Below are 12,463 nucleotides of genomic sequence, written 5' to 3'. Positions count from 1 at the left end.
TCCATTATCACATTTTGGTTAACATCACAGATTTTAAAAATCCCAGTTGTACTGAAGCCATGAAATAAAGCTTTCATCTGTAAGGATCTAGTTTCTCTTTGTTATTAAAATAAACTAAGCCATTAAACAAAATATATGCATATAATAGTAAAGTTCATAATCTCCTATCATCAAAATGATAAATTCAACTTTTTTTTTTTAATTGGAGCAGTCATCTTAGAAAGGTTCCTGTATAGAACAAGATCAAATGTGCCTGGTTGCTCTTTCTTACTTTGTAACTTGTTAGTGGTGACATTTTTTTGGTCTTTAACTACTTTAATTTAGGTCTTTCTAAAATAAATGAGTTTTGTTCAGAAAGGAGGGGAAAGCAGAAGTGGAGTTTTGAGCTTGAATTGAAAAGATTAATTGATTATATCTTGTTACTGTTCTTGTGAATTGTTAATGGCCATCACACCTTAAATGTGCTGAAGGCAACACGCCATCTCCATGCTTTTGCTTCCAAAATGTGGATTGTCTCTATTATGCTCATTTCTGTGAAGACATCTGTATTTGTGTGGTGCTTTGATGTGCTCAGACCTTGAAAGAGACCAGTCAAGAAAGGGATGTTCAGGCTGGACATGGGGTGGGCATTGACTGCTTATAGCTGAGTCTGTTTGGATTTTTAGAAGGTCCTTTCCAAAAACCTCTGTCCTGGCCTCATCCATTCACCATCCCATAGGAGATGCCCACCCAGAGTCTCACCTGACAAAGCTCAGGACATCCCTTAGGCAGACCATGCTTGGCCATGTTCACTGCAGCTAAGTGCCAGATTTAAAGTTACACAGGTGAAGACAGGTTTGCCATTTCAGGGCTCATCCCCAGGTGTTGGCAAATGCCAGCCCCTGGGAAATGCCTCACACCACCCAGATTTCCACTAAAGTGCAATGCTTGGTTCCACCAGCCCTCTGTCAGGGAGGATACAGTTTGGTCTTTGGAGGCTTTTGAAATCCAAATGAAATTGGATTGAAATTGGATGAAACCTGCATTGAATTTGGGGGGAAAGATTTTTTTTTTATGAGGGGGTCCTCTTGGTCCAAGAAGTTTTCCAAGAAGGAAGAGTCACATCCTGGTCCAAGCCTTTTTAATGGTGTTTTTATAAGGATGAGAATCAATGCATAGTGAATTTGTGGGCAAATACATGTTAATTTAGGGTTGAATCTGGAGATTTGGAGAATTGTCATGTGCCTTTTCCCAACTCTCAGGATATCTAAATCACACTCTTTTTAGTGCATGTTCTTGTGCATGAAGGTATCATCCTGGGAACATGTATCTGCTTTATTCTGAAATTGGTTAGCATTATCAGACTTGCTTCTTTGCTAAGTTGGGAACATAAAGCAGTTGTTTTCTTTTGGAGACTTCTCAGTTCATCTCTCGGAGCTGAAGTTTAGGGCCAGGCTGGTCAGAAAGTGGATTTCTGTACTGGCCTGTACCCTGAAGCAAGTTTAAGGGATTTCACACACTAAATGGGTGTAGATAAACAAATTCTCCAGCCAGAAAGCAGAATTGCTTAGTCAAGTTTACTGAGTTAAAACTTGTCTGTATTATTCATATATGCGATTGCACTGAACTTGGGTTATTTTAACAGAACTCATTAGACCTAAGGAATGAAGGAGGGAATTTATGAGGGACTCTCATTTTAAAGGTAAAAATAATGGGGATTGGACTTAGGGGGAGGTAAAAGCTGGGATGGATAAAATGAGAGTGCCTGAAATAGCTGGTTGGGTGCTGGAAAGTGAAGCCCAGCTCTAGCCCAGGTAAATTGCATTTGAATTTCAACCTCAGATCTGTATGCACTCTTCTTTGGCAGATGTTGAATTGATAATGCCTGTGTGTTAAAGAATTCTGATTGTTTCTTTTGCCACCTTCACAGCTTATGAAAATGCAAGTAGCCCTGCCTAATGAATATTAATAAGAGTGATAGCTGGATAACACACAAGCCTGTGGCTCTTTGGAGCTTGGATGGGGTTAGTTGGAGGATGGTTGTGACTGGGAATTTACATGCTTTTTAAGAATAAACTTCCTGAAAGCTTTTACATTCTCCTTTAAAAGCTGATGTTTGTTCACAGTAGCATCCTCGTGTATGTATGGGGTTTTTTCCCACTTTCCCTTTCTAGATACATGTGAGATTAGTACTACAGATGGCATGTCCATGTTTTTTAAAACAAGGCAATTTATTAGATGAGAAGAAAAAGAGGCCCCATCTCGTTAATTTCCATCAGTCCAGGGTTAATTGTATCAATAGCAATGGTTTATTTTATTTTGCTTGTTTATTTTTGCCTTTTCCCACACCCCATCCTCCCAGGCAGCCGTGGCAGTTATTAGCTGGGCAGGGAAATGACACTGATGAATTCTGCATCTCCAAATGTCCTAGGAGGCTTTAAAGCCCATTTCATGCAGTTAGTTAATCGGGCAGCTCGTTAGGCCCATTGCTGGACCTCACACACGGCAGTCTAATAGCAGGGATAGTTGTGGAGTGGCTGGAGGATGGGAGGGCTCTGAGGACCTGCCTCTTCAGCTGGAGCCCTGGGGCAGGCACTGCCTGGAGCTGGGTGGAGCTCCCAGCCATGCCAAGCTGTGCTGGGGCTCAGTGGTGACATCCCTCTGGTTTTGCCAGTGCTGTTCTCCGGCTCTGCTGGAGCAATCCTCTCCAGACCTTTGTTTACTCACTTGTAAAAATACCTATTACCAACCTTTCTGCCTGTGTCATAGGTCCCATTTGATCTGCTCTTCTTCCCCTGGACTCTGTTCCCAAAACTGCTAATTATGCAAAAAAACATGGTGCCCTTTTTAATAGCTTCCTCCTCATTGAGAGCTGCAGGGGCAGACTTGAAAAGGAAGGTTAGAGTGGGTCAGAACACAAAAGGCAAATAGAATTTGCCTAATAAATAGTATTTGTTTATTATTAAAAGAAACCCACAATCTTGTCTTGATAGTAAGGACTGCTGTGATGCTGCACGGGCTGGAGTTCTTTTTCTGAGTGGTGGTTTAGGGCTGGGATTCTCTTGGAGGGTTTCATGAAGGCTCAGTGAGGGGATTTAATGAAGATTCAGGGATTAAGATGCCACTGCATTATCATTTCTGCCAAATACATAAAAGGACTTACTGTGCATTCACTTTACAAATAAACTAACTCTTTCTAAACCTTTGACTCATGAGGGAAACCCCCAACTTCAAAACAGAAACACATGCACTTCCCCTTTTGCAAAAGGCCTTTTCTTTCCCTTCTCTTGTCATGACAAAAAGGCTTAATTTTTTTTAGCCAATATAAGGGGAGAGGGAAGAGGGGGAGAGTCATTAAAATGCAGTTCTTTCAATTATGTCCCGTTATTTGTCATCTTTATTGCTTTTCTATAGTTTTCATTGCACCTTTAATAGCAGGCCTGGTCAGAAAAGGTGAGCTGGAATGTGAACGCACTTGGCTGTGCAGCCGTCAGTGCCTACGAGCACAGCTCGAATCCCAGTCCCTGTAGATTTTAATGTCCCCGCAGACTGCTGGCAGCCTGCTTCCAGCTGTGGCAGGCATGATGCAGTGAATTGCTTTTCAATGTTCTTTACTCAAATAGGCAGTAATTACAAGCTTAAAGAGGTTTAGTGGTCCAGTAAACTACATAATCACCCCTGAATTAGCCTGGGCTCATCAGTTGCAGTCCAGCAACCTCAAGACTGCTGTTTGTATGCAGGCTTTATCACGTAGCAACCTGAGCAGCAGGTGTGGAACAGCAAGAATCCCCCATAAACACAACTGTCTACTGGGGACAATGATCTCTAATGAGATGAGGCTACAGCATCACTGTAATTTAAGTGGGAAAATTAACGCCAGAGAATGCGCACTACTTCCAAGAGTCTCTGCTTCTTCAGAGAACAGTGGTGTTTTCCTGGCTTGTTTTTTTTTGTTGTTGTTGTTTTTTCTTTTCCCTCCTTCTTTATTTTTTTTTTTAAAGATCTTTAAATGCATCTTTCTCTTTTTTTTTTCTTTTTTTTTTCATGAAGAACACATTGTGATTTTGCTTATAAGTTGAGTGGTCTTTATTCTTTTACAAGGATATGTTGTGAATATTTAATGGTGGACAGGGCATCTGTTCAAGGACTTTCCATGCCAACAAAGCAGCATTGCAAAATAGCAGCTTTATCTTTTCATTTCCTTCCTCGGTGGTAGTTTTCTTTTTTGTTTTTTTTGTTTTCAAATAGAAAATGTAAAATAGAATGTAACCCCCCCTCATCTTGGTGTTGAACCATTGGCACCTCAATGTGTTGGTTGCCTTGAACTCTCTTCATATGATGGCTTGGTCCCTCCATGAAAAAAAGGAGTTCAGGCAGGAGACTTCCCAGTTTGCTTGGTGGCTGCTCCTTAAGGGTGGCACCACTTTGGGAAACCTCCTTAAAGCTCCTGCTCCATCCAAAAGCCTGAGGTCCATAGTAGGGATCTGGCTGAATACAGTAGCCCTCCATCAACCTGATCACACAGGTATGTAGAGTAGGGGATGGAGGTGTAGGGAAGTCTTTTTATCCCTCACTTACAGAGGGAGCTCCCAATGTACTGAAGACAGCCTGGGAAAAAGAGGAAAAAGCACAAATAAGAGCTTTCAGTTTAACTCTCTGGGATTACAACTGCTGGCACTGGAGTTTCCCAGAGATTGTAGAGTTATTTCCGAGCCCACCTGTTTAGAAAGTCATTTGAGGTAGATAAGGACAGTGACTTATTGCTGAGAAAAGGCTTCTGGTTAGAAGATATTTACCTGGGCTAATCTGTCTTAGGCTGGCTCTAAAAACAACAGCAGTGCTTTTACGGAGTTATCAGGTAGTCGGGATTTCCTTTGGCGTGCCCGTGCTATTTTTTTCTTCCTTCCCAAAAGCTGCTCACCTAGGGAAGGCTGGGGTTTGCCTTCCTGCCTTTTCACAGCTGCCCGATAAAGATGTTGGCTTAACTGAAAAGCTGGGTTTCAAGGCTGTGAATTTTAGCTCTAAGGCGGTTGCAGTCAGGTGATGCATTTCCTCAGCTCCTTTGGTGTCACTTGGCTGTAGTGCTTCATGGTTTTTTGGCTGTGTGCTGCACTGAAGAGAATTTCACTAATCTTTTGGATGCAATTTTTCTTTTAATTTCCCTGTCCTTGGTTAGTTTTAGGCTGTGAAAGGAAAACAATAATTAATAACAATAATAAAGAAAAATGGCAGAGGATGTAAAAGCACATCACCCACGCCATATTAGCACAAATAATCTTGGTCCTAGAGTAAAAAATCCCTTCTTAAGTGTATTAATGTGTATGTACAGGCTGTGTGTGTGTGTGTTTCTGTGTGCACATACATACAGGCACCAAAGGAATGTTTAGCATGGGAAAAGCACCACTCAATTACCCGGGTATGGTGTGGGAGTGTCTGCATAGACTCAGCTTGAACTGAAAACCAGTAGGAGCCAGAGTAAACTCCAGACACTGAGGTCTATCAGAGTGTCTCCAAAAGGAAATAGCAGAAGCACCATTGCTTGGACTAGCTAAAGCTCAACTGGAAAAGGCGGTGGGTAATAATATATGGTATGGAAGGAATAATATTGTAGCAGCCAGGAGATGGATTAGATGAGTTAAAAGGTTTTTCCATTTTCTGACTTCTGTAATATCCTGTGCAAGGGATGATCTGAACTTTTTTTCCTTAATGAGTGCTCACATTATGAGTAATTTGATGGGGCCACCAGAGAAGTATTGGCAGCGCATCCCAAGCCATACCATGTCTCTCCATCAGCCTTGGAAAGGATATTTATGTTAGTGAGTGCCAAAACTTGTTCACAGACAACTCTTGCAAGAAAATTATTTACAAAAGGGCAAATGGGAAAAAAGGAGAAGCTTTTTTTTTTTTTACCCCAGCATAACTTCTTCATTAAAAAGGGTCGCTGTTGCCAGTACTTCTTTTCCCTCCTTGTAAACCCCCACAAAGGAAATGTCTCCTCCCCCCCTCTGCCTGCAAAACCACCCTAGCCCCTGTTTAATCAGGTTGGCTGTGAACACACGTTCAGATTTTAAAATTTCTGGGTTATTGGCTCTGTCTTTTACACCCTGCATTTGCCTTAGGAGAGTCAGATTCTGCCTCCTTTCCTCACCTTTTATTTTTTGGCAGGGTTGCCAAAGCAGCCTGCAAACCCTTTTGTAAGGGCAGCGATAGGCAGTGTCTCAGAGCCCATCTCATAGGAAAGGGCTGATGCAGAAGCCCAAAGCAGCAGCTTATTGGCCTTGCCACAGGGATACAGGCGAGTCAAAGTGATGCAGCATCTAGTCACACTGCCTATTTTGATGCTTTTTTGACTTTAGAGGACCAAGCTCATCTGTTGATTTTGTGTTCATCGTTTGCAGTTCAATAACTCTGGCAGCACCAGGATTTATTAACAGTTACGTTACAAAAAAGGCCTTACTGCGGGGATATTAAACTATTACAATAAGTTGAGGAAATATTTTCTTTTGAAAGAGGAAAAAGCTGGCTTTGTCTGCAGCATGACCGTGTCATATGGACTATGTTTTCTTGCTGTGCTGAAAAAGCAACGAGGAGCTTGAAATGCCAAAGCCAGCTCACACTTCAATAGCATTATCAGGCTGACTCACTACTCTCAGCCAAGGAAAAGACTGTGCAAACTTTGCACAGGCTTTTTTTTTTCCTCCCAGCCTCAGAGATGCATTTCTAATAAAACAACTTCCTTCTCAGTGTTTTAGTATTTCCTCCAATGTGCAAGCCAATCCCATGGGATAAACAGGATCGAGTTTGCAGCTTCCGAGTTGAACTTTTTTCTTCTCCCCCCCTCCCTGCCAGGTCACCTCAACTTGGCAACTTTTTACAGCCTTGCCTGAATATAAAGCAGGTCACAGGGATGGTCTATAAACCTATTCAGGCAGCCTGCAAAATAGGCAAGGGGGCTCCACACGTTCTCTTTTTCACTCCCTCTCAACATGCCGGTGGCTGATGAAGAAAGGAGGTTGCAGTCTTATGACTTTATGGATAGTGATCCAACCATTTTTTGGCCACTTTCTGAGTGCAGAAACCCCCGTTATTCTTTAGGAGGCCAGAACGTGTGAGGATCTAGGACTCAACTGCTATAAATTCAAGCTCTGTTCTTAGACTACACCATGCACCGCTTTTGTAATGCAAATGGAAGGCACAAAGTGTCCCTTTGATAATGTGCAGTCAGGAGACAAAAAAAGCATTCACTGCAACAGTAAAACTAATTCATAAAGCTGAGAGACAATAGGAAAGCATTATGTATATTAAATAAAAAATAGTAATTTCTTGTAGATCAACTTGATCGTTAATGTAAACAGATCAAATGCAAACCAGAAGGAACACGGGAAAAGGGGAGAGACCCAAATGGCTGTGCTGCCACCTTATCTAACCCTGGACAAGTTTGGGTAAAGCAAGAATTTAGAGTTCAGCATTAAGTCAATGTACAGTTTGTCACTGGAGGGCTGATCCTTGGGCTTTATTCTGGATACTGAGTTAGGCTGGGTTTCCCTTCAGAAACAAGAAAATCACAGTGTTGGGATTTTTTAAAATTTGGGTTTTTTTATTTTGATGTTAGAAAACAGTTAATAAACACTCCTGGGGCATAAATTTTAAGGGGGTGATTTCTCTTCATCACTTACCGGAGTTTAGCTCAAGGTCATCTCACCTTGCTGCTGAGCTCTGGGGGAGGCAGAGGGCTGGAGGAAGGGGATAAAAGGGCTTCCAAAATGGTTCTCCCAGCACTGCCACGATAAGGGCAGCGCTGGAGGGTTGCCACAGCCTCCTCCAAACAGAACATGCAGCCTCTTTCTCTTGGGGATTGCTTGTGCCTCGCTGCCGTAGTAGAGCTGGTGGGCAGCCCCGGTGTTGAGCCGGTTTGGTGCCGTGAGGAATTGGTAACCTGGGGGGTGAGCAGGGCAGGATTGTTTTCCCATTTTTCTGGCAGCATTATGATGCACTGCTGTCGCAGAGGAGGAGGGGAGGGAGTGCTATTGATGCTTTACAGATAAGATAAAGTCTGTCGCTGCCCTGGCATCCAGCATTTGCTGCCTGGGGTGGAAAATTTGAGGAAAGGAGTACATTTGGACAAGGTGTAGCATTAAGAGACAGCCTTGGATGCTTTCCATCTGTACCTAATGGAGACTTTACCCACCATCTGTAGTCAAAGGTGATAAAAAAAATAAAAAATCTAATTGTTTTGCTAAAAATGCTCTCAAACTGCATTAAAAAATGGGCTTTTATTAAGACCACTGCTCTCTAAATACCATTCATAAAACAGTGATGAGAAAATATGATGGAAAGTTAAATTTTTCTCTCTGTCACTTTGATTTCTTTGTTACTGCTAAAATGACTGCTCTGACTCATATTTTGCATAGTTATTTTTACCTTTTCAAATGTTCCTTAACTGTTCATATTACCCTGGGCAAATCCCCCAGGGATAATTTTCATTTGCATGCAGACTTTGATGGTGTTATTAAGCAATCACTTTCTGTACTAAGTCATTATTAAAAGTAATACCACAGAGCCTCAAAAACACATTAATGGTGCCAAACAATCCACATTTCAGTGCTGGATTTATGGAAAGGGAAAAGCACAAGGTCTCATATCATTCAGTGGATGCTGCTCTATAGCTCTGTAGCAGCAGCAGGCTTGATCAGAAAATATCAGAGCCAAATTCTGAGCCCTTATCTGTTGTCAGCCTTATTTCTTTAAATGCCCCTTTCTTGTTTTCGTTGGGTTTTTTGTTTTTTGTCTGTTTGTTTTTAACCTGACTGCTTCCTACTTGCTTTTCCCCTTGGATTTACCCTTTTTCCTCTGGCCTTGGCAAGAGAGCCTGTCTGCAGTCTTCCAGTATACACAAGCTGGGCTGGTTCTGGGAAGGAGGGTCAGCCTTCCCATCTGTAATCACTGTTTTATGGCTTTCACTCGAGGTGTTAATGCAGATCAAATGGAAAACAGTCCAGCATGAGTGTTACAGCTTCTCATGCTGCCCTGCATAAGGTCCCAATCGTTAATTCTGATTATAAGACCTAAAGGTAATTCTGTTTGCTCTCCTAATGCATTGCAGCTCTCCCGGTGGTCCGGTGTCTCTTTTCTCCAATTCCCATCTTGATCAATTGTTTGCAAATAATTAAGCTTTTAAGAGATAATGGTAGGAGCTAATGTACACAACAAAGTAAAGGTCTCAAGTCACTGTTTATTGAACAGTTTGCCTTGATATCCCAAAGTGATCCAGAGTGATAGGTGGACTTGTCAGCTGGAGTCACTGCAGTTTTTTCTGGTTATTCTTACCTGTATTATTTATATATTTAGTAAAATTATAGACTATCTCAAATTGGAAGGGACCCATAAGGATCAAATCCAACTTTGCCCTCCTTGCAAGACTACCTTTAACTTAACCATTTGACTAAGATATGTTTTATACATATTCATGTGAATATAATCTAAACACACCAATATATATTTCCATATCTATGTGCACTTGTCTATATTCCTTCAAACAGCCATTAGAAAGTTTTCAGAAGACACTGGTCATTCTTCTGTAGGTGGAGCAAAGACCAACATCAGCAGTTTTGACTGAATTTCCTATTTCTTCATAAAATGGCAGTTGTCAGTGTTTCCCTCTTTCTCTCTGTTGCAATGTGATGTCTGCCTTTGCCCCTAGCACAGGCCTTCCAAGCCCTGTGGGTGGGAATGCAACAAGGCTTTGAATGTTTTTATAGCAACCTAGCCTGTGGCACGCTGATTCTTTGTCATTTCTATTATTTTATTTTATTTTTAGCCTACAAAGGAACTATGATCCACAGAAAGCTTATATAATAACGTTGCTTAGTGTTTAAGATTACTTTAAACCACACGGAATCGTAGTTAAAAAGCCTGCCGCATTGTGACCCTTCAGCTAAGAGGGATTAGCTGTGTGAAATCCCAGGCTGTCATGTGATTATGGCAATTACAGATTTATCATGAAATTAAAAGTTTATGCTGTACTAGGATATGAAAAAAAAAATATAATCAGATGACCTTAGACATACCACAATTTGAGGAATTTGTAGTTTGGGACTTTTAAAGCAATTATTTTTAGAGTGACAATATTATTCTGATGGCTAATTTTATCCAGTCTTGTCTATTTAAAAAAAAAATATCCAGAACAATTGAAAATTGCTTAATGGAGACAGACTTCTCAATTCCAATAGCTAGAGGCTGTCTAGTAATTATTGCTTGCTGCATGAAATTAGACACAGTTTGTTCAATTACTTAAAATTAGATCACATGTAAGGTGGCAAAGCAAAATAAGAAAAAAAAAAAGGAATAATTCTGTCCTCGCTTGATAGCAAAGTAATGAAACGAGAAGTAAGCTGTAAAGATGAAAATGTTACAAATCATCTCTGTAGGGTTTGGAAGGGGTTTTTTTTGTTGAGGAGAAGAAAAATGTTGTGTTCAGATAGATGGACATAAGTATGACTGTTGTGGATGAAATGTGTGTAGAAGGCAGAGGGTAAAATACATGCTGTGTTTTTGCAGGTGTAAAACGCAAATTTCCCATAAAAAAGAAGTCAAACCCCCTTCCCTCTGTTTTTCACTTTACAATTCTGGAGCTGTTTCAGGCAGAAAATGCAAGGGATGGTTTACAGGTGTGCAGGTCATCTCTGGGCTTCCTGTCAAGAGAACTACTTTTAAAAGAATTGAAAATTCCTCAACATTTTTTGGGTGAAAAAAGATAAAAAGTCTCTTATGGAGCTGGTGGTCATGGCAGTGGGCTTTGAAATGGATGTGTTGAGTTAGGAGAAGTTGGTGGAGTTACAACAAAAATCCCTGTTTGGTAATGTGAGGTTATACTTGCATGTAACAAACCCACGAGAAGTCAGACTATGCTGTTTACAAGAATATGTAAAAAAACTGCTAAGTAGCTATAATACCAGTAAGATTGTGGAATTTTATGAGGTTTTAAATTCTTATGCTTTACAAGGTTTCAGTTTATGTCTCGTGTAATATTACACTGAAGAATACATGCAGAGAATAAGGGAATAATTGGGGGGAAAAAAGGGATGAATGTGTAACAGTAAATGCTTTGTGACAATCAACTGCTAAATGGTGTTGGGATAGGACTAATCATTTATATCAAATTATCTTTATTGAAATGCTGTTAAGCACCTTGCAGCAGCCCAGGTCTGAATCAGATATATACTGAGACTCAGGCATCCAGGTTAGGAGCTGAACCAGTTCCTCCAAACAGGACTTTTTCCTTGATACCATTACATTTGCAATATTTGGCCATTTCCTTTTGGGGCATTGACATTTTTGCATAGATGGGAAGGACAGAAATGATATTTCTACATTTCAGACTTGGTTGTGGTTTTTGCTGTTGATTTATTAAGCAATCTGTATTCATGCAGAAGCGAATTTTCTGAGAAAGCAAATCAAGTTCTCACAAGAAACTTATGATTGAATTATAACATTATCTTCAATTAAAGGAGTATTTATTTTCTGTCTCTTAGGATTAGCACTGCACAGCTATGCTAATGTCAGGCAAAAATGTGCTGATTGTTGACCTTGTGTTGGCCTGTGTTCAAAACACAGGCATTTGTTTATGTTCAGGATGCTGATCTTATTTGCAAATTATTTTGGGGCACTGGCAAGTTTTGTCTTCACTATCTCAGAAAACATCAGTGTGTTTTAATTTTACAGAGAAGTGCTTTATCACATTCTTTGTTGTTCTGTTAAAAACTGAAAAAAAGAGGAAAAAAGATAGATTCTTTGACTCTAATCAGTCATTTGAGACAACTACAAAAAATTTTCAGCTAATGCAACAAATATCCTTCTCAAGTATCAAGGTACTGTCAGTATCCTAAGCAGTTATTTCTCCACTTCACTAATCTTTATAATTGGCTTGTCTTTTACTGCCATTAATTAAGTGATGTAGTAGCCCATTAATAATTATAAAAGAGTGACACACCTCAGCATTTTCACCTTTCAGTAATAGATGTCACGCTTCTGTTTCGGTTTGGTTTGTTGTTTTTTTTTTTAATTTAAATTAAAAAGTAGGACAAAAAAGCACATTGTTTTAAATGTTTGTTTTATTTTGGTGTCTTATAGCACCCTTACCCTTCAGAAGAGCAGAAAAAGCAGTTGGCACAAGACACAGGGCTCACTATACTTCAAGTGAACAACTGGTAAGTAATTTTCCTTGGTGTTTCTATATGGCCACTGGCACCCTCTGGCTATTCCTTTGTGATTTTGGGGACACACTTTGCCCTTGTTCCCTTCTCCAACAGTTTATTGGTACAAAAGGGATATAACCAGGTGAGTGGTTTCAGGTGTAGAAAGTATGAGGTTTGCTACTGTATTTCATTGAGGCAGATCTCAGTGTATTCACATTTGACACCAGTCCTCTTTCTGGCTGGGGATATCTGTTCTTCAATAGGAAGGCACATCCATTTGCAGAACATTG

The 12,463-nt window shown here is 40.5% G+C and overlaps 1 protein-coding gene across 1 annotated transcript in view; it reads left to right on the top strand.

Moving 5' to 3' along the window:
• Positions 1 to 12,463, top strand: part of MEIS1 (Meis homeobox 1) — a 104,283-nt gene that overhangs the window by 68,999 nt on the left and 22,821 nt on the right. Inside the window, exon 8 of the mRNA XM_015620408.1 lies at positions 12,109 to 12,185. Coding sequence (XP_015475894.1) covers positions 12,109 to 12,185 — 77 coding nt within the window. The remainder of the gene's footprint in view (positions 1 to 12,108; positions 12,186 to 12,463) is intronic.

This window comes from Parus major, chromosome 3 (assembly GCF_001522545.3).
Source record: "Parus major isolate Abel chromosome 3, Parus_major1.1, whole genome shotgun sequence".
NCBI lineage: Eukaryota > Metazoa > Chordata > Aves > Passeriformes > Paridae > Parus > Parus major.
This window is presented reverse-complemented; position numbering and strand designations above follow the sequence as displayed.